At 56.8% G+C, this 26,996-nt stretch overlaps 3 protein-coding genes across 13 annotated transcripts in view; 1 reads left to right on the top strand and 2 right to left on the bottom strand.

Moving 5' to 3' along the window:
• Window positions 1-1,139: 1,139 nt before the first annotated feature.
• On the top strand, window positions 1,140-4,774 carry NPTX1 (neuronal pentraxin 1). The gene is made up of 5 exons (XM_038165485.2): window positions 1,140-1,679; window positions 1,799-2,006; window positions 2,283-2,527; window positions 2,636-2,815; window positions 2,907-4,774. The coding sequence occupies exons 1-5, from the start codon at window positions 1,215-1,217 to the stop codon at window positions 3,126-3,128; spliced, it is 1,320 nt and encodes a 439-aa protein (XP_038021413.2). The 5' UTR covers window positions 1,140-1,214; the 3' UTR covers window positions 3,129-4,774.
• A 10,911-nt stretch (window positions 4,775-15,685) lies between these two features.
• ENDOV (endonuclease V) lies at window positions 15,686-26,623 on the bottom strand. Of its 8 annotated transcripts, XR_005260138.2 has the most exons (11): window positions 26,144-26,623; window positions 25,653-25,824; window positions 24,382-24,516; window positions 23,979-24,018; window positions 23,774-23,886; window positions 23,602-23,670; window positions 22,842-22,967; window positions 22,358-22,512; window positions 16,986-17,062; window positions 16,712-16,796; window positions 15,686-15,963 (listed from the first exon to the last, which is right to left on the bottom strand). XR_005260138.2 is itself a non-coding variant. In XM_038165486.2 (10 exons), the coding sequence occupies exons 1-9, from the start codon at window positions 26,185-26,187 to the stop codon at window positions 17,011-17,013; spliced, it is 906 nt and encodes a 301-aa protein (XP_038021414.2). In that variant the 5' UTR covers window positions 26,188-26,622; the 3' UTR covers window positions 15,686-15,963; window positions 16,986-17,010. The 8 variants fall into 8 exon arrangements, 6 of the variants coding, with proteins under 6 accessions (XP_038021414.2, XP_038021415.1, XP_038021416.1 ...); XR_005260140.2 differs by lacking the exon at window positions 22,358-22,512 and having other exon boundaries at window positions 16,887-17,062; window positions 26,144-26,614; XM_038165486.2 differs by lacking the exon at window positions 16,712-16,796 and having other exon boundaries at window positions 26,144-26,622.
• The window catches only part of RNF213 (ring finger protein 213), a 52,330-nt gene continuing 51,554 nt past the window's right edge, over window positions 26,221-26,996 (bottom strand). For all 4 annotated transcript variants that reach the window (XM_072025746.1, XM_072025743.1, XM_072025745.1 and 1 more), the window contains one exon: window positions 26,221-26,799. In XM_072025746.1, coding sequence (XP_071881847.1) covers window positions 26,646-26,799 — 154 coding nt within the window. In that variant the 3' untranslated portion in view covers window positions 26,221-26,645. The remainder of the gene's footprint in view (window positions 26,800-26,996) is intronic.

Raw genomic sequence — 26,996 nt, 5'->3', positions numbered from 1 at the left:
CCTGGTGTTCTACTGACCCACCTCGCTAGTAAACAAACTGCTTCACTTTTCGCAGCAGAACTTGGCGTTATGTAAATACTCCAGCCACACGGGCTGCTGCAGTGCAGAGCGTTGGGGCAGGCGGCGAGCTGGGCCGGGGGGTCCGAGGTCACGGCTGGTGGAGCAGCAGCACGCCGCCCCAGCACCTCCAACACCACAGAGCGGGGGCACGGCTAAAACCAGCGGGGGGGACAGGGCCGGGGGCTGGGGCTGGGGCTGGGGGCCCCGCAGAGCTCAGAGTTCCCGGCCCCCCCGGCTCCAAGGGGTGAACCTCGAGCCGCCGAGGGCCGTGCGCTGGAGGTGAGGAAGGCGGCGGTCCTGGTGGCAGCTGCAAGGACGGATCCAAACGGCACCTGCGGAGGATTTTTTCCTGCTTAAAACGAAGAGAAGCGAGCGCCTTCCCTCACCCACAGGTCCCAGACCCACAGCAGCGCCGCGGCTCCAGCCCAGGACCGGGGGGGTCGCGGCGCCCCGACCTCCCCCGGCGCCCTTCTGCCCCCCGAGCCCCCAGCGGGGACCTGCCGGGCACCGGGGAGGGGGGGGAAGGCGGCGAGGGGCCGCTTCGCTGAGCCGCGAGCAGCGGGGCCGGGGCCGTGCCGCTCCCCACGGCGGCCCCGAGGTCCGCGCCCCCCCCGCGGCTCCTCGCCACGGCCACGGCGAGCCCGCGGGGCCCCCCCGGCGGCGGCCCGGGGAAGCGCCGCTCCGGGCAGCCCCGGCCCCGGGCGCGCTGCTCGCGGGGACGGGCGGCAACCGGGGACCCCCGGGCGGCAACCGGGGACCCCCGGACCAAAGCCGGGCACCCCCGCAGCACGGGCGGGCGCCCACGGCCACGCACCCACGGCCCGGGAGCCCCCCGTACGCCCCCCCCGGCACCCCCGCAGGTGCCCGCTGCGGCTCCTCCGTGCGCCCCCGCTCCGCTCCGGCCCCCGCACGCTGCCGCTGCCGCTCCCACCCGCTCACATTCACACTCACACTCACGGCCACACTCACACGCTCCCCCTCCCTCACGCCCACCCCCGCGGGACCCCCCCCCCGCCGGGCGGCCGGGATTCCACGCGCCGTGACGTCAGGGCTCGCGGCCCCGCCCGGGCGCTATAAGAGGGGCCGCGTGCCGCAGTGGGCCCGGCGGAGAGCGGCGGAGCCGGCCCCGCACCAGCCCCGCACCCGGCCCCGCCATGGCCGCGGCGCTGCCCGCAGGGGTCCCGCTGCTGCTGGCGCTGCTGCTGGCGCTGCTGCTGGCGCCCCGCGGCCGGGCGCAGAGCTTCGGGCAGACCCGCTTCGTCTGCACCTCGGTGCCGCTGGACGGGGACGTGTGCGCCGCCACCCCGCCGGGAGCCGGTTCGGCCGAGGAGCTGAAGAGCACGGTGCTGCAGCTGCGGGAGGCGGTGCTGCAGCAGAAGGAGACCATCATGAACCAGAAGGAGACGATCCGCGAGCTGACGGCCAAGCTGGGCAGGTGCGAGAGCCAGAGCGTGCTGGACGCGCTGCCCGGAGAGTCCAAGGGCGGCGGGGCCGGCAGGAGGCAGCCCGGCTTCAACAAGAACACCATGGGGGACCTGTCCCGGGCACCGGCCGCGGAGACCCTGAGCCAGCTGGGGCAGACCCTGCAGACCCTCAAGACCCGCCTGGAGAACCTGGAGGTACGCGGCCCGGCCCGGCTCGGCTCGGCTCGTCCCCGTCCCGCCGGCGGCCCCCGGGGCGCGGAGCCGGGCGGTAAGTGCGGCGGTAACGGCCCCGCTCCCCTGTTCGCTCCTTGCAGCAGTTCAGCAGGATGAACTCCTCCGGCCAGACCACCAACCTGAAGGACATACTGCAGAATAAAATCGACGACCTGGAGAAGCAGGTCCTGTCCCGGGTGAACAGCCTGGAGGAAGGCAAGTTCAACCCCAAGAACGAGTCCGAGGAACGGGGCAAGATCGAGAGCACCCTCACGTCGCTGCACCAGCGCATCAGCGACCTGGAGAAAGGTACCGGCCGCTCCTCCGCCCCGAGCCCCCGGCCGCTGCCCGCGGGACCCCCCCCCGGTGCCCACCCGGTGCCCACCCGGTGCCCGGCAGCAGGAGCCGGGGGCACTGTGGGCGCTGCCGTGCCGGGGATTATGGCCCGAGCGGAGCCGTGCCGGAGGGATTTGTTCCTCGCTGCCGTCTCAAGGCCCGTTGCATAACGGGGTGGGGAGGGGGGCAGATTTTTCCGCCCCCCCCTCAGCGGGTAGCGGGGGGTCCCAGCACGCCTCCGCCCCGCAGGCCAGAAGGACAACCGGCCCCCGGACAGGTTCCAGCTCACCTTCCCGCTGCGCACCAACTACATGTACGCCAAGGTGAAAAAGAGCCTGCCCGAGATGTACGCCTTCAGCGTCTGCATGTGGATCAAATCCAGCGCCTCCCCCGGCATGGGCACCCCCTTCTCCTACGCCGTGCCGGGGCAGGCCAACGAGCTGGTGCTCATCGAGTGGGGCAACAACCCCATGGAGATCCTCATCAATGACAAGGTACGGCACCTGGGGTGGGTATGGCACCGGGGGGCTGGCTAGGAGGGGAGGGGGGAGGCTGGCATCGCGGGGAGGGGGGACCGCCACCACCCTGACCCCCACCCCTAGGTGGCCAAGCTGCCCTTTGTCATCAACGACGGCAAGTGGCACCACATCTGCGTCACCTGGACCACGCGGGACGGCGTGTGGGAGGCCTACCAGGACGGCACGCAGACGGGCAGCGGCGAGAACCTGGCTCCCTACCACCCCATCAAACCCCAGGGCGTCCTGGTGCTGGGCCAGGAGCAGGTAAGGGCCCGGCGGAGGGGTGGGCGCGGGGCTCTGAGCCCTGCCGGGTACCCCCCCTCTCCTCCAGCCCTGACAGCCGCCACCCCCGCAGGACACGCTGGGCGGTGGGTTCGATGCCACGCAGGCCTTCGTGGGGGAGTTGGCCCACTTCAACGTGTGGGACCGTAAGCTGAGCCCCGGCGAGGTGTACGGCCTGGCCACCTGCAGCAGCAAGGCTCTCTCGGGAAACGTCATCGCCTGGGCCGAGGCCAACATCGACATCTACGGCGGGGCCACCAAGTGGACTTTCGAGGCCTGCCGCCAGCTCAACTAGGGCCACGGACAAGCGAGAGAAGCCTCCTCATTGGGTTCTTTTATTTATTTTTGTTTTCCTCCTTTTTTTTTTTTTTCTTTTTCGTTTTTTCTTTTTTTTTTTTTTGCGCAAAAACAACTGAGAACGAAGCCACGGGGCTGCCCGCCCCCGGAGCCCCACGACCGTCTGGTTTCTGTCTTGCCAACGTCCTTCAACGCCTGCGTGCCTTGGCCTGGCGCGGCTGCGCCCCGTCCTGCCCCCCTGTCCCCCCCCCCTGGATCCGGCTCCCCGCTTCGCCCGGCCCCGCTCCAGCCCCGGGCATCATCGCCTTAAAGGCTGCGGCGGAGCGGGGCTCCTCTCCCTGCAGCCCCCCGGGGGGGGCAGCACTCCGGAGCCAGTGGAGGACTGCAGCCCCCCCAATCCGCTCGTGCTCCCCCCCAGGGCCCCTCGCCACCCCTGGAGCTGGGGCTCTGAGGTGGCGAGGACCCCCCCCCATTTTCCTTCCAGCCCCGGGAGGGGCAAAACCTGTGCCCCCCCTGGCTGTCACCGCTCCCCCAGCACCACAGCCATAGCCCCGGGCTGCGGGGCAGGAGCGGGGCCCCCCGAGCCCCCTCGCTCCCCGACCTGCCTCACTCAGGTACGTGCTCCCGGCCGCTGCCTGCAGCCCCCCCAAGGCCTCCTCCGCGCCGTAGCTGGTGAAAAAATAGCCTTTACCGTCCCCGGGAAGGTTAGCTACCACTGAGAAGTCTGAAGCCTTTCTGCTTTTGATAATACAATATATTGTTTCTCTTACTGTAAAAGGAAGTTTATTACCAATAATAAAAAAAAAAAGGTATTTTTATGAAGAAAAAAAAAAGATTATAGAATTAAGCAGTGCTCCCTGAGAAAAAGTACTTTGAGATTCTGCAGGAAAAAAAAAAAAAAAGAGATAAAGAAGCGTATTTTGAAATAAATGCATTTTGTATGGTTTCCTTTTCTAAACTCCTGGTTTGTACTACAGATTGCAGAAATCACCCCGCAGCCCCCCCCGCTGAACCCTCCCCGGGGCAGTGGGGGACGAGGCCGAGAATTCCCACAGGGCTCCGGAGCCGCCCCGACCACCTCCAGCGACGGCAAAATCGGCGACGCGGACGGGGCCGAGGCTGACGCTGGTGAGGAGCACAGGGCAGCGACACGCACACCAGATCGAGTTCCCTTGGTACGAACTGCGGCTCAGGGCAGCGTCTTTTAACTGTGCTCTTTTTAAAAAAAAAAAACATCTCGAGTTAATTTGAGTTGCTCTCAAGAACCTGTCCCCGTCAGCAACGCGCCAAGCACAACCTGCTGAGAACGAGACCGCCGAAAGGGTTGAAGCTCGGGTCCCGCTCGCGTCTGATCTGCCAAAAAAAGGGTGTGATACCAACGCAGTGTACATAGTGTATAGTAGGGGAGAGAGTAAGTGTATCTCAATCTGTCGTTATTTTGCTAACCAAAGCTGTAAAATTTCCTATTACTTGCTATTGTCTCCTTTGGATTTTGAATGGGTTACGATATACTACGCATCCAGTCCGCATCAGCAGTTCTGACAATGCACTGTTTCTACTGATACTCATGCTTTTTCCATTTTATTGCCGAGATTACATGAATTGTTGACTTTATTTTTACACAATAAAGAGTGAAGAAAGACAGTGGGCTCTCTGAGGTGCTCTGTCAGCTGCCTGGGCAGCCCCTGCTCAGCCCCCCCGGGCAGTTCCCCTCTCTCTGCAGGGAAGACTTTTTGGTGGACGCAGGGATTTCTGCCTGCTCCGGAGCTGTGCCGTGCCTGGGGGGCTGCCTGCACCACCTGCAGCTCCACAGCTCATCCTTCCCTGCTGTGTGCAGCACCAGCGAGCACAGCAGTGATTTTTTCTTTTTTTCCCTCATTGCTGGAAGACTCGGGCTGGAAGCCAAAGTTCCTTGGGCTCTCCGTGAAGGCGACACTCGTATCCTGCAGCGAGTGCTCCTGCAGCCCCACTGTCAGCGACCCTGGCCCCGAGGGGACCCTACAAGGCACCTGGGGTGCAGGGTGATGCTGGGGCACAGCCCCACAGCGGCTGCCCCCGTGCCACTGAGGCTGGGATGTGGCCGTGCAGGGGAGGTGGCATTATTTCCTGCTATTGCCACCCATTCCCACTTGTTGCACACCTGCTGCACACCAGGCTTGCCAGATGAGTTGCTTTTAGCACCGAAGATACAAGTAGGAAGGCTGCGGCATGCTCCTAATAACCAGGCAGAAACAATTCCCCCCGCAGCCCATTGCAGATGGAAGGGGAGATGGATGGTGCTGCAGCCTCGGGCACTGCCAGCCCCTGGGGACACCGGCGCTCCCTTCCTTGCCCCGTAACAGCAAGGAGGAGGTGGCACAGCCCCAGGGGCTGCAGCTGGCTGGAGCTCTAACCACAGGAACAGATCCATCAGCAAGGGGGAAGCATCCCAGCATCACATCCCAATGTGCTGACAGTCACCACGTGGAAGGGATGGGGAAGGCAGCGAGCCAGGACCCAGGCACGGACAGGGGGCACGAGGGACCAGGGGGATGCCACGGTCCCAGCTCCATGGGGCTGGTGAGGGCACGGCCGTGGTGAGAATCCCGCAGCCTTTTGGGCTGCATCTGCACAAGCGATGGCTGCAGGCATTGCAGCCTCTGCTGCAGACTCCCCTGACCATGCACCTGGGTTCCCCGTGCCCACCTCCTCCCCCAGTGGGTGCCCCCCCACGATAAAACCTGCGTTCCCTCGGCACGCTGGCTCCTGTGGCTGCTCCGGGTCCTTTTAAGGATGCCTCAGTGTTTCAATACAGCCAGCAATAAAAAAGGTGAGGGAGTGGGAGGCTGCCTCGAACCACGCTGCAGGTCTGAGGGCATTTCTGGAGACCCAGCATGCGTCCTGCGCCTCCAGCCAGGGGCAGAGGCAGATGCGGAATTACAGGCGCTCGGTACCCTTGGCAGGAGACCGTCAGCTTCAGGAATCCTCCTGGGGCAAAAGGTAAAACGATCCATCAAAACTGTTTTAGGGCAATTTACTGAGCCCCACGGGGGAGAGGCTGGGAGCGTAACACGCCACTCACCAGTCGCTCTTGCAGGTGATTAAAAAGAAGGCACAGATGGGCTGCCAAGGGAGCCTCAGCCAAGGCTCGTAGGTGGACAGGAGGGGGATCAGCGCGGGCACAGGAATTAAATCAGAGGAGCGATGCCAGAGGACACAGAAGGGGTGTTGAGAGCAGTGCAACCAAGGGTTTTCCCCTCCCCAGTTCCTCAGATCCCTCTGGGTGTAGAAGTGATTTGGATCAGCAGCCTGACAGCCTCACCAACACGCAGTGCCGCCACGACTCCCCCCCCTCCTCAGCCCCCAGCACCCACCCCCCAACCCCCGGTTCCTGGAGCTGTGTCGATGCAGACCCCACACCTCTCCCCCCCTCCTGGGACCCAGCTGCTCCAAGGACAGGCTGCTTGGTGCCGTGGCACGGGGAGCAGCCTACATCTCTGCGAGGCGAATGCTATTTTTACTCGGCGAACAGGCGGCAGCTCCGGCATTGTTCTCCATTGCTGCCAACCCCCCAGCTCTGAGCAGGGATGTGCAGGAGGGGGTGACAGTCACCCCCCAGCCACCCCCCAGTCATTCCAGCCGCCAGGATGAAACACCAGCGCCCGCCCGCTCCTGCAGGAGAGGGGAGCGATGCTGTCAGCTGGAGCGCATGCTGCAGCGCGATTCAAACTGCAATAAAAAACCTACACTAACAGGATTTTTTTTTTCCTCCTCCTGCCATTGCCGTGCCTGAAGCAGGGCCGCCTGGCTCACAGGGGGGGCAGCAGACGGGGAGGCTGCGGGTGCAAGAGGGGCTGGTGCAGGGGTGATGGTCACAAAGGACTGGGTGCTGGCGGAGCAGAGGCTTCCACATTGGGGGTGACAACCCCTGCTCATTGCCTCGAGACCCCACAGAAAGCCGTGGGCACTGCCCCCCCTCCATGGGGACACAGTGGTTAGGGTCACCCCTACCCAGCCCCCCCAGCACAGCCCAGCAGCTCTGGGTGTATCCTGCGCATCCCGGTGCCCCCCGGCACCGCTGCAGCAATGCCAGCAGCGGACAGGGAGGATCCTGCGAGATGAGAGGAGCAGCACAGGCCCCTCAGTAGGATGGATGCACCAGTCCTGATGCCTCACCCTGCAGCTGGAAGCTGCTGCTGTTGGGCACGGGGCTGTTTAATGGCCCCAGGAGCCAGCCCTGCCTTGGGGGTGCTGGTGACAGCCAGCCCAGCATCCCCCAGCGCTGAGTGCAGTAAATCCAGGAGGCTTTGAGAGCAGCGGAGCAGATGGAGATCTTGGGCTGCGCGAGGACAGGCCCCACGACGTGGGGAGGTGGCTCAGAAATATTGACGGGGGCGAGGGAGAGTTCTTAAGGGCAGGATACAGCCGGGATTTACAGCTCTGATCCGACTTCTCGCTGGCAGCTCACATGGGAGGGAAACCACTCTCACGCACAGGCGCCTCGCGCCCCTCCGCCCGGCCTTTTCTCCCCACACCGTGGGCACAGCTCAGCTTTAGAGGGGTGAGAGGAGGTGATGGGCTCTGTGCAGTTATATCAGAGGTGTTTCATAGCAAAACTGAACACCAGCAAGGCGGCACGGCCCAAGGCAGCCCCTTCTGCATCCAGACTGGGGACGCGCAGTGCCCCTTCTGGGGTCTTCGCCCCCACCTCTTGGTGCCGCCTGAGGCTTCTGCTGAGATCCCGGCCCCTCTGGAAACCATCAGGGATGGGTGGGAAGGGTGAAAAGAAGAAGAAGAACCCCCAACCGAGGGTGCGGGGCAGCCACCTGCAGCGAAGCTCTGCAGCTCCAGAAGCACCCCAGAGCATCACCATTACACGATGCCGACGGCGCACACTCAATAACACATCGTTAGATTAATTAGTGCCGAGTGTGTCAGACCGTACGCCTGCTCCGTGCCGGTGTGCTGAGACACAGGACTCTTCCACCCTTCCCATCCATCCCTGATGGCTTCGTGAGAGGCCGGGAGCTCAGCAGAAGCCTCAGGCAGCACCGAGGGGTGTGGGGGAAGCTCCTCGTGCGGGGACCCCAGGAGGGGCAGCCCCAGCTCAGACACACAGAGGGGGGGGGAACAGCAGCCAGGCTCCCTCAGGAGGGTCCCCAGTGAAGCTGCGAACAGCGGAAGGAAGAACATGTCCCATAGCTGATTAAAAATAGATGCAGCATCACACTAATTATGCTGTGTAATTAGCATTTGTTTTCTGCTTATCAGAAATCCACAGGGAGCGGAGCTGGACCCCAAGCATCCCGTGGGTATCAGCCCAAGCCCCAGGCAGAGTCGGGCTGCAGTGGGGCCAGGGCTGTGCCTTGTGCTCAGCCCACCCCCGGCCCCCTACATCGCCCCCCCCTTGGGACCCCAGCCCCAGCAGCACGGGTCCCCGCGCCCCCTCTCCTGCCTGCACCCGCCTGCACCCAGGCTGCCAGCAACAGATGCCGGGATTCACAGCGGGACTGGAAATCAGGTCAGCGATCGCCTGCAGCAGATTTTAACATTTATCATCCTGGCTGCTCTGCTGCAAGGCTCTTATGCAAGCCAGTGCGGCCACAGGGCCGCCCCCAGCCAGGTGCACCCCCAGTCCCCGGCGTCCTTCCCTCCTCTACCCCAAACCTGAGAGGGGAGAGCAGAAGCGCAGGGCTCCGGCAGGAGGAAAGCTGGGAATGAGCAGCCCCCGGGGAGCTGAGCCAAGCACAAGCAGCCCTTGGCCACCCCCCAGGACATCACCCCGAGCTGGCCGAGCCGGGCAGCGTCCCACGCCCGAGCTGTGCCGATGCAAGGTTTGGAGGGGGCTGTGCCTGGCAGTTGGCAGCACCCCCAGATCCTCTCTGCTGCTGCCCCGGATCACCCATATGTCGGTGCCGTCAGCAGCCGTGAGCTCTGCCAAGGCATGCGGGGCCGAGAGGAGCCCCCGGTGCCAGCCCCCCCAGCAAGGCCCTGTGCCCCCGCCAGCCCCAATGCCGCTGGAACTCACAATTAAAGCCCCCAGCCCGCGGGGCAGTGCTGGCTCACAGCCACAGCCCTTCCTTTGCCCCATCCTTGCTCCATCCACCCGGCAGAGCTGTCACACACCCAGAAACTGGGGCCCTTCCCTCAGGCTGGAGAGGGCATCAGCATCCCGCACATGCTGTGGCCTCTTCCACCCCACTGCTCCTGGGATTTGGGAGCAGCTCCAGCATCCTCAGCTGCTTCCCCTGCTCCGGGCGCTGCAGCCACAGGGCCCAAACACCACTCGGGAGATCCCACAGAAGGATGCGAGAGAGCAGCCAGCCACACGGCGGGGGGGGCTATTTCCAGCAAAATAAAACCCTGTCTGCCTGCAGCCAGAAGGCAGGAGGTGGCTCCGGCTGGCTGTGGGCACAGCTTCAGGGGGGGCTGCAGCACCTGGTGCCCCCCGGCTGTGGGGGCGAGGCCATAGCTCCGATCCCCCAGGCCTGGCACTGCCCCTGCCCCACCACGGCGGGTTAATGGGATGCCAGCTCAGCGCAAACAGAGGGAAAGCAGGTGACATTTACCTAGCAAACTAATTGATATCCAAGTAATTTGCGGGAGAAACCTCGTTACGCACCAGCTGGATTCCCCAAACCCTCCCAACCCCGCTCATTACAAACAAGGTTTGTGTGTTAATCAGGGAGCTTTAATCGCATTGCTACCCACTGTAATTTTGAGCAACCTACAAAGCTCCCAGATTTATCACAGGCTTTCAGATCCTAAGCACTCTCTAAAGAATTTGTTTGATATTTTATTAGCTGGCATTAATGCTCTTCACGAAGATGACGGACATTTCTCTTTCAAGCAGCGACGTGGGAGCAGAGCAGGCTCACGGTGCGACCTCTCCTCCCTTTCATCTCCTTCCCCAGCCTGTGGCGGGGCAGGCGTGCAGCCCTCCCTCCAGACGTGCCACTGCCCCGGTTAATCGCATCCCCGGACCCGGCATGCAGAAGGAGCTGGTTCCACACAGGAGAAACTGCTCCAGACAAAACATCAGCCGGGAGCTGCTCGCCCCGCGGCAGAGCTGCCCACGCCAGGCAGGGTGAGAGGCAACGTCCCTGCGCTCACCAGGGGCCTCCCATGCACGAGGCTCTCAGGAGCGCTCAGTGAAAACAACATCAAACCCAGAAAAATCAGTGCACCGGCTCACAGGCAGCAGCGGAGTGCGAACAGCTGGGGGTTCGCAGGCAGAGGCACAACAAGCCAAGCAGCGAGTCCAAGAAAAGCAAGAAAAAGCATGTTCCTAAGGAAACATTCCGCACCGAGCCCTTGTGTTGGGAACTAAACCAAGAATTATTTACAGGCGGCTCGTGCGGCCTTCAAGCTCGTGTTCCTGAAGCGAGATGCTCAGGCCTCCAGAAGGGGCAGGTGCACGCAGAGCACAAAGGGGAGCCGGCACCTGGGGGCCCTGCACAGGCCCCGTGCTCCTTCTGCCTGCCCCTGGCCCCCCTCCACTGCTGCCCCCAGGGGGGCTCTGCCTGGACGCCAGCCCCTGCCTCAAGAAAGACGGACGCGTGCTGCACAAGCTGCTCCATCACCCTCACCATGCAGCTGATAATCACCTCATCTGCTATCAGTTTGGATGTCAAGAGAAATTCAGCTCGTTTGTTTTTAATTAATATGGCCTTGACATAAAGGCAGGGGTGATGTTAGTTTACAGCTGGGCCCTGGTTTTGGGAAGCATGAGGGCAATCGCCCCTCCTAGATCTACCTGACCAGCACAAGTTGGAGGGGAAGAGCAATGAGGACTGAGAGGGGGAGAAGAAATCCTTAAAATCCACTTTCCCTGTCCTCAGTGCTCACTCCTCTGGAGTACAAGCCTTGAGTCAGCAGAGCTCAGTCCCTGCAGCACTCGCGGTGCAGGCAGCATCCAGCCTACCACCAGCTCCAGACACGGAGGTGGGAATTCATCTCACCCAGCCTCAGACATCTGCGGCTGAGTTACTCATCTCAACTCCCTCGATAATCAGAGGAGAAGCACAGACCTGCATCCTAAAGCGTCCCCTCTCCCTTACCAAGGGATCCCAGATAAGCTGCGTATGAGGTGGACATCTACAGACCGGGAAGGAAGATCTCCCAAAAAAACAAATCCAAAGGCACTGTAGCAGAGCAAGTCATCCAGCATCTGCCTTCCACCTCTCCTCATATCCCCAGGGCACAAAGCAAGCTGTAAAACATGTGCCCCTAAGAGCTCTCGGGAGGCAGGTGAGAGGCTCCTACCTGGAAGGAGCCAGCGCCAGATTCTTCTGAACCAACACCAGGTTCAGAAGGGGAATGGGTTTGCTTTAGTTAGTTAGCTCAGCTCAACTTTGCCCAGGAAAGCTCTGAAGCAGCCTTTGAGCTGCCTCTAACCATGCGCAGGGCTGAGCCTGAGCCGCAGAAGCCAAGCCTGCGGGCAGGAGGCTCTGTGCAGGGTGGCTCAACTTTAATTAAGCCCGCTCAGGCTGTGCCTGGTGGCGAGCGTAAGGACACCAGCCAGAAAGGGATCTCCAACACGAGTCTCAGCAGGGCGAGCAGCTCCCTCCAGCCTCCCCCTGCTTAGTGAAGCCCAGGAACAGCCCTGGTTTCAATTTCCAGCCAAAGGAGCCAGCGCAGCAGCTGGGGACCACGGGGGACACGGAGCCTGCTCCCCACGGCATGGTTTGGGAAGCCACCTGGCCACATGCCCAGCACCGGAGGGGAATCGGCCAGGCAGAGCCAAACGTTCCTGGGAACAGGCAGCTCTGTGAGGCTTTCCTGCTCACACCTCCGCTCCCTGCAGCGTGTCCTCCTGCAGAGGGACTGGGCTTGCTCCATACCCTCAGCACAGCTCCAGCAGGAATCGCGGCTCCAGCAGGAATCACAGCTCCAGTGGGAATGGCTGCGCAGAGCTGTCTGTGTGCCACGTTCCTCCGGGAGCACAGCAGGTTCTTGCTGTGGATGGAGTTATCAGCCCTGCTGACCAATTCTGCCCCAGCTCGCGGTCCCTGCTCGCCGCCCGGGAGGGATGGCAGCACAGCCACGTCCCTGCTCACAGGGACAGCACTGGGGTTCGCAGCACACAGCCAGCCCAGCTGCTGCTGTTTTGCAGCTCCAGCCCAATGCCCTGCTCACCAACAGCACCGAGAAGACACCAAGCAACGGGACCCACTTGGGGGCTCACGACCAGTTACATACAAATGTTAAAGAGAAAAGTGCCTTTGGAGATAAAAAGCCAGGCTTTGTACCAAGTCACTAATAGATCATTGAGAACTCAAGAACAAGTACTTAACATCCAAAAAAAAAAAGCTATTTTTTTCAGCAGAGTTAAAGAAGAGATATGTATGAGTTTACACAGCAAGGACACTCAAGCTCTGGTCTCTGAGTTTCCATTAAGAGGAGGTTTCATGCATTACAAAGCGATTTTCCCTTCCCTGGTTTATAAGCCAATTAGATAAAGACCAAGTTAATCCCTTATTGTGTTCAGAGAGCCTCAAGTAGACACCAAACACAGGGATTAGTCAATTTGTTTAACCGACTCCCCAGGTCCCAGCGGCTAAGAGAGCATCGCGCATCGCAGGGGGCTCCCCAAATCCAGCAGAGCCCTCGGCCGCGGGCCTCCAGCCTCACCACGTCCACAAGGCCCCCTCCCCACCACGGCAGCCCCCGAAGCCATGAAGTTGAGACGACTCCGACCCAAAGCAGTCGAATTTCAGAGAAGTTACCTCAGGACACGATGAGCACGGGGCCATCCATCCACGTTGGGGCTGCTGCGACACCTCAGGGCACCCTGTGGCTCCTTCCACGTGCTGCTCCCGGGCAGACCCCTTGAACTTGCACCCCTCCAGGCTGCCCCTGGCACGGCTGATCCGAGGGCACTGAGCCCACCCCAGCGAGCCTGCAGGCAGAGCGGTGTGACCCCAAACGGGGGATGAGCCCAGGGTGGTCCCAGCTGCTGTGGTACCCATCACGGGCAGGCTGCTCCCCGCACTAGGCCGTGGCAATCGGCAGCAAGAGAGCGATTTCTTTGGTGGCCGGCCCCTGGGATCTCAGGCACAGCCATTCCCTGGTTCGTGGCACGTCAGCTAGGCCTAAATCCCTGCCAGGCCTTGCAAGACCCTGCTGCTGGGGTCTGTGGAAATTTCTGCCTCACACATGGTTGGAAGGAGAAATGGACAAACCGCTTGCTGCTGGCAGAGGCCCAGGGGTTTGCGTGGAGAGCTGGGAACGGCCCTGACCAGTTCCTCCCCCAGAGAACTCCCTAATTAACACCCCCACCCCTCCCAGATGCAGGGGGGTGGCAGGGCTGCCTCCAGGTAATGATTTTGGCTGGCAGCGTGTGGATGCAGGCAGTGGGGGGCTCCCACCCCACCAGGCCCCTGCCTGCTGGCAGCTGTGTGCAGCAAGTGCTTTCTCGTTAAGACAGATTGTTTTTGCTGCTGCTAATTACACTGCTCGTGCTCCTCCCTCACAAGAGGATCCAGTAAGGCCTAACTGCAAGACATGGCCAGGCCCCAGCTCCTCCCCATCCCACCTTTGAAGGGTGTTTTGGCTGGGTCAGGGGAGCTCTCTGATAGCTCCAGGCATCCTTGCAAGGCATTGGGAGGCCAAGCAAGGCGGGGAGGCTGCTCCCAGGGCACTCGGTTATTCCACTCATTTCTCAAGCTGGCATCAGCTTGTCGGGAAGCTCTGCCTCCACACCGCTCCCTTGGGATGGGCGGACGGTGGCATTGAAGGGGCATCACCTCTGCGGTGCTGGGAGCAACACGAGAGCAGTGCCCTCGTCCCGCCAGCTGGGAAGGATTGCCCCTCAGATACTGCTCCTCTGCCCCCTGCCAAAGTTGGGGTCAGACACAGCGCCAAATGCTTCCTCTCACCCCTCCCCGCTGGGCACAGGGATCCCTCTGATCCTACACACACCACGGGGATCAAAGGAGCAGTTTCGCTGTGTCTTTTTCTTCCCTTCACGGTCTCTGTCCACCCACGTAACAAACTCCCATGTGAAAAAGGCTTTGAGGCTTCCCAGGAGACAGCACGCTCCTTCTCAAGGTTTGGAAACTTCAGCTGCTTGTGTCTTTCAAACACATGAATCAGCACTGTTTTTTGTTGTTTTTTTTTTGGGGGGGTGGGTGGGTGAAGGGACCAGAACCCTGTCAGAGACCGAGTGCTGCTAATCCCCCTTTTCAACACTCCTGGGGACCGGTCCAACACAGCTCCCCAAAGCAGGCCCTGGGGGTGCCCAGCCCATTACCTCCCCCCTTTTTTTCACCCAGGTTAGAGGTGACTCAGGTGTACTCTGATCTAGCAGAAGCTGCACAGATGTGCCACACAGGCTGAATGTCCTCTGTCCCCAGAACAACACTGAGACGGAGGTGGAGGTGAGACACGAGCAACAAAAGCTGCAAGATGAATTTATGCAAAAGCGAAGTGCTCAGCAGCATTTAACACCAACCACAGGAGTCCTGACCCTGAGCAGCCCCAGGAAAATGGCCTTTTTTCTCTTTAGGCTGGAATCTCACACAGGCGTGGTTTTCTACATCTACATACCACAGTTTTGGCCGTGTTCAAGTGCTGATGTACTTGCTCCTATTGTTCTTCAGAAACGGTCAAGAATAAACTGCTGAATACAACCAAGAACCCACACCTCTGGAGGAAAAGCTTTAGCCTGGCAAATTGGACTAGGCCAGCTGTATTGATTCAGGGATAGAAGCTGTTTGTTCTGTGCTCTGCTGTTAATGCAAAGCTTCACAAAGGGCTTAACTGGTGGGTGCTGGTCCAAGTGTGCTGGCCACAGAGAGCTTTCCCTCCTGACCTGACCTGAGTGCTCCTGGTCCACTCAGGCTGCTAAAATCCAGGCTGGGGATCTGGCCACCCTGACTGATTTGTGTATGAGAAACTCTCCATTCCCCTGAGACGGTCTTTTCTTTGGGAAGCTCTGGTCTGCACTGTGAGCCCTGTCTCAGGCACTGTGGGGAGGCTCACAGTAACACCAAGCAAGTCTGTGTCTCATAATGCCCTTGTGTCTGAATTGTGTTTCAGCAGCAATGCAGAGCAATTTCACAGCACGACCAGCAACACTCGAGCACCATGTGCCCAGCACAAACAATGATTCGCACACAGCCACCAAGGTCTGGTACTGCTGCATAGATAGCACGGAGGCAACAGGCACGCAGAAGCCACTGACACCAAACAGACAGAAAGCTTCTCAGGTACTGGAGCTCAGACCTCCAAGCCTCTTCCAAAATATACACCAGACTGTTGGCTCCATCCTCCCTCGTGAGTCACACGCCCACCCGAAACACGGAGTCCTCTGCCCGTCTGTCAGGACCAGCCGGAGCTGCACACTGGGCTTCTGTTCCCCAGAGACGTGCAAAGTGAGGGTGAGAGAACAGGCAGCAGGGACTGGGTGGAAGCTGTTCCAAAAATGTCAGGAAGGGAAGTCCCTGTCCCAGAGGAGTGGTGGGAGCCAAAGGCCAGCTCTGGAGCTTGATAGTAACTATGTTAAGTGCTACAACATCAGCTTGTAAATCACCTCCTGCAACTACCTGAGTACTCAAGGAAGTTGTAGAAAAATTACAAGTGAAAGTATGTATTTACAATGCTTCAAAACAGACCATGAGAAATATGCTCTAAACACCGAGCAACATCCTTAACAGAGGCTGGTTTTCCTGTCTACCAGAGGAGTGCACAGTGGCTGGTGTTGTCCCGACCAACACAGTCTTGTGTTGCTCTGCCCATGGGTGGCACGCAGCTGCTGCACTCTGCAGAACCACAGTCTTGCATTCAGTGAAGAAGGGGCCCTGCAGTTGCTTCTGGCATGAGATTAATCATCCACTTCAGCCTTCTCTTCTCTGCAAGGAGCAAAAACCAGGAAGGATTACAGACTTGAAATAAATAAATAAATAAATAAATAAAACCAAAAAGACCAACTACGATGTCACATAAATGGGATGACTTTGGTGTTTCTGCTTTGTGTAAGTCAGCATCAGCATGAAGCACCAGCACAAATGGGGGACATGCTGCCTGGAACTGCACGGGGCTATCCCCCAATAACCTGGCCACAATGTGCAACACTGCTACAAGAACAGCCCCATCTTTTGTTTCTGGATGCATTTTTCAGGATACAGGAGTTGAGCAGGGCACGATGAGTTTCACTGGCCAAGTGTCCTAATGAATCTGTAAGAGCTGCCTCAAGTCAGCGCAAGCAATCCCTGACTGCTGCCACCAGCAACCTTCATTCTTCGCTCTTTCTGGTCAAGCATGACCCTCAGAGCAGAGCGGGTTTTGAGTACTGACACACTTCATTCGTCCTGAAGGAGCTCTTCAGGAAGTGCTATCTGCTACCTGTCCAACCTGGTATCAGTGTGGGTCTGAGGGAACTCAACAACAAACTCCCATGAACAGTGCTGAAAAGGCAGCGCAGCCTTTCCATGACATGAGGAACTCCTACGCGCCAGTGGACTTGCCATGGATTTGTACCGTTTAAGAGCAGCCATTGGCCCACATTATGTAAGAGTGGGGCAGTCTGACCCTCCCCTCGTCTTCTGGGAACAGAAACCAGCTCCCTGCAGGATATTTCTGTTCACCCTCATGTCACACCTGTGGGCGTTAGTTCTTTGCTTATCACGGGCGCCGGAAACAGATCAAATCCCCAGTGACCTTCCCCAGCCTAGGACACGGTGCTCTGCAGAAAAAACGTGTGAAGTAGCATGGCTACAACCACCAGAAATCACCCTTTATGGAGGCAACGGGTCCTGATGTCACTTCAGCTCACCTTGTTACCTGGCCTGTCCCTTTAATGCCATTACTGAAGATCATTACGTGAGCAGATCCCATTTGGAGAGGCAGCTGCTCGGGCTGCCCACACACCTACCTCTCTGGCCCAGAAGACGGGACCTTCACTGGTGAGCACATCTGCTTCCGAATATACTCCCTCGATCTAATGTCAGCCTGGAATAAAGGAGGAAAATGAGCAAAAAGGGATTGTTCAGCCTGTTTGGTGTCTCCCCACAGTTGTCTCAGTATGCCCCTGCACATCCTAATGCCAGTGCATCATAACTAGCCCTTCTGTGACTGCCTGGCAAAAAGCAACCTGTGTGCTTCTGTCCTTGGTTGGTTTTGTGCCTCACTGGAAGCTGCTAGGGAGGGTAAAGACTTGAGACAGAGAAATAGAGGGTCCTGGACTGAGCAGGACCCTTCCTGTCTGCCCCTTCACTTCTCAGAGGAGCAAGGAGGTGCTGCTGAGCATGCAGGAGACACTGGGTTCAGACAGCTCCTGCCAGCCCACGCCTAAGGTCTGCTCAGCTCTCTCCCTACCACAAGCATGGCAGGAAGAACAGCCAGAGCAGGAACCAGACTGAGCTTCCTCAGTAAATCCCTACTGCAGCTCAGTGAGTGCAGTCATCCCTCACCAAAAGCCTCTCCAAGCCCCAAGGGATGCATTAGCACGGGTTTCCAGCTCACACTGCAGTGAGCCTTCCTGCAGCAAGCACTGACCCAGCAGGAAACCCTCACCTTCCACCTACACTGAACAGCTCCTAAGATGCCCTCCTGGTCATCCAGGGATGTGGCAGGCCAGCAAGAATTTCCAGAGGTTAAGTAAGAATTGTTCACTAGCAAAGGGAGAGTTGCTGAGGTGATGGGCTGCTTTCCATTGTGTCTTGTCTCTGCGCCAGAGCTGCAACTCCACTTTCATGAACCCTGGCAGGAGAGCCAGGCTGAAGGAGACATAGGAGACTGAGAGTGCTCTGGTGTTTTCATCCTGTGAACCAACCTAAATGTCTTCTTCCACGTGCAGGCACCTCTGAATACAATGCAGGAAATTGTAACGAGCAGCCAGGCTCCTCCGTGGGCCTTTTCCATCAATAGCTTGGAAGCTGGAGTCCAAGCCCACCGATGAAAGATGGAATAGACTTGATAAAAATTTAAGAGCATGATCTCATCAAAAGTTAGGGAAATATTGGAGCATTTTATTGACTTGTCCTGGGGCTGCAGAATGCCTCACGGACTCTGCTGCAATGACCTTCTCTGTCTACACAGTGAAAGAGAAGCTGTGTCCTGGGACTACGCTAACAGGGACTCCCGCTGGCATTTCAGGCAGGTCAGGCTGCAGCCTTCAGGCTCAGAGCATTCCAAGATCATCCATGGTCTTTACAGCTGTGACACTGTGATGTTCCCAAAGAACTAGCTTTTCTGGTCACTAATCAGCTGAGAAATGTGGCTGTCCCCTCCACAGAAAACTGTAAATTAACAGGGGGAACAAGGCTATAGAGAGGGCTGTAAAGAGTTGGGAATATAGCAATACAGCAGGCAAGTTGTCAAGATGACACGGCATGAAGAGAAGCTGGCACTGCCCATTCTTGTACCCATCCCTTTCCTTCCTCTGTTCCAGCAGTTGTATCACGAAGCAACAGATGGAGCAGCACACCACTTGTCTGCTGCATATCCTTTTCCCTAGGCATGAGCTTGGCTCATCCTGCCTTTGCGCCTGGTGGGCTGGCTGTGTGATGGTAATTACGGGGCTAAAGCAGGTAAAAACATCCTGTAAAAGCAAACAGAGACGAGGCACAAGCACACTCTTGGCTCCACCACTTCTTGGCAGCAGATGCAAGGCAAGTGCCTGACACACCTTTGACACTGTCCTAGCTTGTGAGACCAAAAGCAAGGCTGCCAAGGAGGACAACAGGAGCAGTTCACACACCAGACCGCATCAGTGCTATGTGCTCTGCTTTCCAGTACCACCCCTCTTGGTGCCACAGATGGAAGATGTAACGTTGAGACTCTACCAAATTCATGGTTTACTGCCCTCTTCCTTGAAGTTGACCTCAGATCCACCACCAAACCTCATCAAGCCCCTCCTCAAGGATCCAGTTCCTCCTTTCCATTTCTGATGCAGTCTCCTGTGACATGAACCCCCTGAGCTCACCTGGAGAACCAGACTGCTGTGTCTTATCAAGCAGTGCAAGACAGCACGTGGTCAGAGCTGGGCAAGAACACCGAGAGAAATCCCAAGAGCTATAGAAAGTGTTGCTGAACATTTAGCAAATGTTGTTGAACATTTACTGCATGTTCTTGTTGCCTTCAAGTATTACTGCTCAGCTTTCCAGTGCTACTCCATATCAGTGGAAGACTCTTGGATGCCAATACAAGCACCCGGATCCTAGTTTCTTGGTAACTTTCATTTTAACATTCCCTCAACGTTGTTTTTTTTCTTTTTCAGAAACTTCATTTCTCAAAAACACTGCTAGCCTGTGACATTTTAGAACAGCCGCTGTGCCCCATCTCAAAGACAGAGCATCTCTCCCCACTTAAAAAGCAGTCTGTGACCTTCCCAGCTGGAAAAGCTTCACAGAAAATGATGATCATGCTAATAAAGTGGGTTAGCGCATCCCCAGTGGCTGTCCTTGAAGCATTTTCTACTCTCATCACTATGCTATACTTCTGAAGAGTCTCTCCCATGCCCCAACGAGCTCCCCATCCTTCTCTCCCTGCAGCTCCCAGTCAGGCGTCTCAGGTGGAGACTCTGCCAGCTTACTGCTGGAAATGCAGCTCCACAACCGCTTAACAAATCTGCAAGCTCGAGAATGAAAAATGGTTACATAAGGAGTGGTTTGTTTGGGAGATTTTTTTCCCTTCTCTCTATAATTGGACAGTTTCATAACTGAACTGACAAATAACTTTGATCACTCTTCAGGATAAGAGATTACGTGATGTATTTTATAACGAGGGAAAGAGGTTGTTCAATAAGAGTTCCTACTGGGAGACCAAGGTAGCAAAAGTCAGATCTACAAACTATTTTTCTAGGGAAGAAAACCCCCTGAATTCATTCTACTGATAACATAAGCTAATGCTTGATTAGGTGGCAAGTTACTGGCCAGTCCTCACTCCTAACACAGTGCTGAGAGACAGCTTAACCCAGCGCATTAACCAAGAGGCTAATCAATAAGATGGATAACTGTCCCGTAATAATCCTCACAGATTGTTTCTATTTTCAGCAGGGACTAGTGTTGGCATTACGGTCTGGAATTGTTGCTTTGCCTATTTTATGAGGGGCAGTGGTGATCAGCAAGCTTGTATTGGGGGGCTACATCTCAGGGGAGTAAGAATTTCAGGTTATCAGCAACTGATTTCCCTGCAGGGCACCAGGAGCTGTTCACACAGAGAAGAGGGATGATGGCTTATTTTTCAGTTTTGTGTTAGTAAGTATTTAATACTGCACATGACGTGACCTGCAGAAATTCACAGCTGTGGTCAGGCTGATTTCTGTCCTCCTTGGTGGGCTGGAGTAACATCAGGCTGCCCCATCAGCCACATCCTGAGCCAGCAGGAACCAGCTGGGCAGGACGCCAGCTGGAGCTAAAAGGATCATCAAGTGAGCTGGAGGCTGGTGTGCAGCCAGCCAGGAAGCTGAGGAAGCAAGAGCAGAAGAATCTGTCCCAGAGCAATCCTCATCAGGTGGAGTCTTAAAAGCTTCTGATTCCACACTGTGCATTGTGGATCCTGGGTCTGAGCAGGCTCGGAGCGTGGGCAAACACTGGAGAGGGCTTCTGACCTCTGCCAGAATTTGGCAAGAGCAGTTGCCCTCAGGAGGGCTTGCTGTTGGTTCCAGTGCCATGCAGTTTAAATGCTTTGTTTTTGTTTTTTTTTTTTTTTTCTGGGGTGACAGCTTCTGCCTATCTCAATACCCTTGTCTGGTTAGCTTGAAAGGACCAAGTCTGCCTCAAAACCTCACCAGCTGGCTGGGTGGAGGGATCGCCCCTCTGCAAATGATATTCTCCCAGTTCAGCCTTGCACATGGAGGAAGTACAAAACAGAAGTAGATACGTACGTAGGTGACAATGAACTTCTCTCTGCTTTCTCTGAAAGATCACCCCTCTCACCTGCATCACAGCCACAGCTCCTTTGGCAACACAACCACGTTGTGGGCTGAATGCAAATCCAACCGCTTCTGATTGCTGTGAAGATGCAGTTTCATGCCCAAGAAGCACAACACACCCTATACAGATCAGCCAGCCATAACCCTCAGAAAGTGAAAGGTTTAAGTTCCCACAACAGTCAGCAGTATTCCACATGCTGCAGCGCAGCACTGTGTTCATCCAAGCTGTGAACACAGCCTCAAAAAGGTCCTGCCAGCTGAGCTGTCTGGAGAGCATTACAGTTCTAGGGTTACCAGAACTTACCAGCTAAGGGCTATGATTCCAGAAGTCTTTCCCTGGACACTGGGAAAGCTGTAAGCACATCACCCACCAGATCTGCAAGCCTGCTGTGGAGAGTTCCCATAGCAAAAAGATCAAGGAATTCACGCAAGCCAGAACTCCCCACTGCCCTGCATCAAGATCTCTAACAGTTACCACACAAAAGTGTGTAAAAGTCCCATGGAAAGGTTTACACACCTTTACCTCCTGCCACTCCTCTGCCTCTACAGTAAACACACCCCCTTCTCAATTTCTAGCCTCTCCATAAGGAACGTGACAACACCTCATTCCATCACTTTAAACAGAGGTCACAGAGGATTGGAGGAGTCTTGGAACATAGACAAACACTGGAGAAAGCTGGAAATGAAATGAAGGTGATGAAAACCTCCAAGACACCTTTTTGTTTCCAAAGGGAATGCTTTTCCCCTTTCCTCTGAGCATGCCGAACTGCAGAGCTAGCTTACAGCTCTGCGGAGGCATCTGTCCCTTGCTGGAAGAGGTTACATAAGAAGATCTATCAGCCTACTCCCGTCTGGCAGGTAGTGGTTTATGAGATCAGAAACTCCAGTTCTGGAATGCACACTTCAAGGTTTGTTTTGCTTTAAGGTGTTGGGTTTTTGTCTGTTTTATAACTCGATACTCTGCTTTCGGAAAACACTGCAGTGCCAAGGAGAAGACCCTGTGTGCGGAGACTGCGTAACAGCCCTCAGCAGGATCTGCTCAGTGCTGCTCTGAGGAGCTGCAGAGCAAAGGTGGCCAGACACCTGACAAGCACGGAGGTGTAGCAACTTGAACTGCGTGTTCCAGGGCAACGTTACAAACAGGGACATCTGAAGAGGCCCCGCTCCCTGAGCAGCTGCTGGGTCAGGCCCACCTGAGCCGCTAACAGCAGGGTGACCCTGAGAAGGGAAGCACTTGTCAGGCTAGAAGTCCCAGAGGCTTTACGCTTCTCCAGATCCCTTTCTCAAGCCCTGCTGTGATTTAATTAGTCTGAAGCAGAGCCTTGGTGGCAGCTGCGGCTCACTGAATGCGATCCAGTGCTGTCACCTACTGGCTGCCTGCTGTCCCAGAGCCCGCAGTTCCTTGTGGAGTGCGGTAGCGAGGAAAAGCCCAGAGGAGCAGCACTGCAGTCTGTGCTAGGCTCAAAGCACCAGGAAAGCTGCGTTTCCAGCTCCTCTGTATTAACAGCAGCATCACAGAAGTTGCCTGCAGAGAGGAACCAAGAAATCTGTCAAGCGAGGTCTGCAGTGAGGGTTGTGTGCACTTCTCAGCACTGCGTCAGAAGAACAAGCAAAGAAGAAAGAAGGATGATCACTTCACCACCACATAAACAGCAGTACGACAGGCTGGGGAGGACAGGCCAGCGAGAAGGGTGCCCACTGCAGAATTGTGACAGATGGGTGGCAAACTGAGGCTCTGAAACATCACCACGGGCTTGGCACCTGCAGCTATCATGTCCCCTGCTACCTACCTGCCTGCCTGCTCCCCTACCCCCAGGTGTGCACTCCCCTTCCTCAGCTCCCCTGCTTCTGTACCTGGCGGATGGGCTCCGGGATCCGGTACCTGCAGCAGGACTGGACGAGGCGCACGGCTGTCTCCAGGCTCACCCTGTGGCCCACAGAGATATAAAGGGGCTTAGAGCTGTTGCAGCTACGCAGGGCCTGTGCATTCAGAAACAAGAGAGATCAAATACTTAAGAGGCTTATTTCAAACACATACAACGTGGCAGATGAATTCTAAGCCAGCCAGTTGTCTTCAGAGGGTGGGCTGGTGGGTCTGTACTTGCTAACTCCCAACCTCCTTGATCCTCTGCTTCACAGTTATCTCCTCGCAGGGACTGTTTGCCCTTTTGGACACCCGTGACCCTTCCCCAGATGCCCTACACAGCTCTGGGAAGCAATGAGACTTGCTAATACAGACTATGTTAACGTAACACCAGATGAAGGAAGTTTCTTACACCTGCCCATTTCCTCTGCAGCACTCTTGTGAGTCAAGTGCTTTTGTACTGCATCCTGGTAAGCTGCTACAGAAGTGGCACCTCTCCTCAACCGTGGTTCATGAACAGGGTGCCACAGCCATGTGCATGAATATACCCAACACCTGAACCACCAACTCTTTCCACTGACGTCTGAGCTGACAGAAAAGGGGAATTGGTGCTACTGGTCACCTGTTCAGACCTTGTCTTCCTGAACTAACGTCACCAAGACCAGTCCCACTACAGCGACAACATCCTCCAGTGCTCAGTTACACGAAGCTGGAAGACCTGATGGCCAAGCAGAACTCCCTGCAGCTTACCATACCAAGGACACTCCCTGAAGTGCCTGTCAGTGGGAATGTATCTCCTTCCCTCTGCAAGGAACGAATCTAGGGCACAAAAACAGTCAGTTGGTGAGAAATTACTTGAATGTGACTGTGCTAATTGTCTAGGGATATTAAAGAGTGGAAACAATTCCCAACATAGCCTCACCTGCTCTCTGTGCAGCTCATCCCTGGCCAAGCCATCCACCTGCAGGAGGTTCTTGGCCACTCCAATGCATGGTAGATCTGTCAGGACTCCCAGGTGACAGGCCACACCAAACCCTGTCAGCAACAAGGCACTGTAACTGCAGGACACCAGACAGGAACCTCAAGTGGCAGCACGGGGAGAGCAGGTCTCTCCAGGGCAGTCCTACCTCTGTGATGGAGCAGGCCATTCCCATCTACAAGAAGCACCTGAAAAGAAAAAACTCATTATTTTCTGTGCACTGAGAGCCTCCAATATGCAGCAATGCTAGCCCTCTGAGGAAGGAGAAGTGTCTTACTACTTTTACTCCTCCACATAAGGATCTTCCTTCCTTCAGTGCTGCTTACATATGACTTTAAATGACCAGTGTCCCACAGCTACAAGCTCTTAGTGGCTGGCAGCACTCTTCACTGGTGCTACACACAGAATAGCATCCCTGGTCCCCGAAAGAAGTGGAATAGCTGCCTCGATAAGACTTCAACACTGTGCTTTCTGCTCTGCCAGCAGAAAACTGCTAGCAGTACTCTGAGCCCTTGTGACTTTTCAACTTAGGACAAAGAAATAAGCCACACCTGAGGTTTGAGCCCGGGCTCCTCCTGCTGAAGTCTCTGAACAGCTTCCACCAGGAAAGGGACCTCTCGGAAGGCCAAGAATCCTGCCACATACGGGGCACTCACAGCCACCATCCGGCAGTCCTCATACAGCACCTAGGAGTACAGTGGGACAGTGCAGAGACAGTGACCTCCAGGACTTCTCTGGGTAGCTCCCGGCTCTTTCAGACATCTCTTCTAGCTTATGTCCTTTACTCTTTTTTGTTGTTGTAATTTTCCAAATACTTTGCTTCTGGATCTCTCCTACAAAGCTAAGGGCATTGGGTTGTGTCAGTCCATTAGAGAAAGGGGTGGATAACGGACTGCTGACAGAAGACGGCCAGACATCACCCTACCCTGCTTGAGAGTGAAGTCCTGGAAAGAAATGAGAGTGGCTATTCACATACACAGCAGGGACCCCAAAGCTCACACAAATCGTTATCAAATGGTGTTTGTGTTAAGGGATGCCAAAAGGAACCCTTTAAGACAGGACAAAAAGCGTACACACAGTGTAAGTCAAGAATCAAGGAAGGATTTGGAATTCAGTTCATACAAATGCCAGTGGCCAATATCAAACTTTATTTCTGTCTGTTATAGGTTTTAAAGGTAACTTTTACATCATTTTGAAAGTTAGGAAACAGGCAAATAACTTTATTAATGCAAGATAAATGACTATAGGGCATGGAATTTGTGGCAGTCTTAAAATGCTTCTGTAAATTACACCCTGTTATTACGAGTTGATTCCAAGCAAGAACTCACAAAGAGGACAGCTGCTGCTTCTGAGTGTTGCAAATGCTTTAATTTCTTCTCTTGATCGGCAAGGAGTAACAACGGTGCTTTTTGTCTCCTGGGTAGTGTCTGACACGGGCTGTTCCTAATACCTACCCAAACCAGCTAAAGTCACCTGTGCCTGGCTGCGCCCCACTTCTCACCCCTGTATTTTCTGACTTAGTGATGTGAAGACCGAAGCCATCCTCCAGTTCCTCTGAAGCTCCCAGTAACCCCAGACCCTCCTGCAGCTGGGAGAGGTTTGCCTCGCGTCTTCCCAGACGCACCTCTAAAACCTCACTTATTTGATCCTCTCTTTATCTTTTTCTCGCAGAATGCGGGGCGGGAGGCTTCGTGAGGCACACACAGCAACTCGCCGAGGCCCCGCGGGGCACAGAGAGCGACTTTTTGTGCAAACCTCCCGAGGAAAACCTCCCCCCACCGGCAGGCCCGGGCACCCCCCGCAGCCGGTTGCTCGCCGTTACCTCGAGCCCCGGGTAGCTGAGAACCACGAGGGAAGCGCAGGCCCTCGAGTCGTCGCCTTTGATGTAAGACAAATCCACGCCTCCCACTCTCTGCAGCCCCGCGAAGCTCGGCTCCTTCTGCCACTCCTCGGTGTCCTCCCGCACCACGCCGCCCTTCAGCCGGGCCTGCTCGCTGCCGGAGGAGCGCAGAGCCCCGGGGTGAGCGCCGCCTCCCTCCCAACCCGCAGCCCACCAGGACGCACAAACCCCGGCTCCAGGGGGCAGAGGAGCCTAACGAGCGGCCCCCGGGGGCTGGGCGGGGAAAGGGAGTCCCTCGGTGTCCCGCCCCGAGCGGCAGCGCAGCGAGACCCCACCGCCCCGGCCCAGGCCCTCGGCCTGGGCCTACCCCGCCCCGGAGCCCCCCAGACCCGTAGCCCCTCGCGGTTGCCATGGCCACCGCGCCCCCCCACCCCCCCTAGGGCGCATGCGCAGGGCGCCCCCCGCGCCGTTACCGTGCCCAGCGGCTGAGGATGGCGGCCGGCGGCGGCCCCGTCATGGCGGCCGGGCGGGGAGGGAGGCGGAGGCGGGAGGAGCTGCAGCGGGGCTTTATTGAGCAGCGGGGAGGGGCCGGCCCGCGGCAAGGAGAAAGGCCGCAGCTTGAGGGGAAGGGGGGTGAGGTGAAGGCAGGGAGGGAGCGGTTCGTTTTGGGGCAGTTTTCGCTTTTTCTCGCTTTCCGCCTCAATCTCGGTGCTCCAGGGGTGCTGTAAAGCTGCAATCTAGGCACCCTTCTCTTTCTACTCTATTCTGCTGCTGCATGGAGGCATCCAAACTTCACCCCGATGGCGTAAAAAGTGGCGTGGGGTGGGAGAGGTAACACACACAACACACAACCAGCACCCTTCAGCCCTGACCTCCCTGAATCTCACTTGTACCCAGTGTTTGAGGCATTAAAATGCTCGGTGTAAGAGGAAAAATCACTCCTGGCCACAGGCAGGCACCACGTTGCCAGTGGCCTTAGCTTTCTCTACGCTCTCTTTTGAAGAGAGCAGCTGCTTTCCAGGTAGCAGTAGCATGGGAGAGGAGAATCTCATCTGGGAATGCATCTTGCAGCTCTGCAGCCAACTCCGACTCTTTTTCATCAAGTAGAGGAAGGAGTGATTCCTTGAGGCTGGAAAGCAGAGAGCAAAGTAGTGTTATTAGGAGGTAATCAAGTCGTCGGGGCCAAGCTTGTGTATGTAGAAAACTAAACATGCTCCTTTGAGTGACTAGGGAAGTGGCTGTGTTTAGCTATCAAGAACAACAACTGCTCTATTTCAGCACCGTTTCCAAAAGCTTGTGTAAGATGCAGAAGAGTCATACACGCCA

This window comes from Anas platyrhynchos, chromosome 19 (assembly GCF_047663525.1).
Source record: "Anas platyrhynchos isolate ZD024472 breed Pekin duck chromosome 19, IASCAAS_PekinDuck_T2T, whole genome shotgun sequence".
NCBI lineage: Eukaryota > Metazoa > Chordata > Aves > Anseriformes > Anatidae > Anas > Anas platyrhynchos.
Note: the sequence above shows the minus strand (reverse complement) of the source record. Positions and strands in the feature narration are given on the sequence as shown.

What these genes read in the sequence shown, in the direction of transcription:
- NPTX1 (XM_038165485.2), top strand. Translation starts at nt 1,215, where the DNA reads ATGGCCGCGGCGCTGCCCGCAGGGGTCCCGCTGCTGCTGGCGCTGCTG. An exon ending in CATCAGCGACCTGGAGAAAG is followed by an intron (nt 2,007 to 2,282) that starts GTACCGGCCGCT and finishes TCCGCCCCGCAG; the next exon opens with GCCAGAAGGACAACCGGCCC. An exon ending in AGATCCTCATCAATGACAAG is followed by an intron (nt 2,528 to 2,635) that starts GTACGGCACCTG and finishes CCCCACCCCTAG; the next exon opens with GTGGCCAAGCTGCCCTTTGT.
- ENDOV (XM_038165486.2), bottom strand. Translation starts at nt 26,187, where the DNA reads ATGACGGGGCCGCCGCCGGCCGCCATCCTCAGCCGCTGGGCACG. An exon ending in TCAGCTACCCGGGGCTCGAG is followed by an intron (nt 24,517 to 25,652) that starts GTAACGGCGAGC and finishes CTGTACTCCTAG; the next exon opens with GTGCTGTATGAGGACTGCCG. An exon ending in TCCCGGAGCCCATCCGCCAG is followed by an intron (nt 22,513 to 22,841) that starts GTACAGAAGCAG and finishes TCCTCTCTGCAG; the next exon opens with GCAACTTCTGTGATGCTGCT.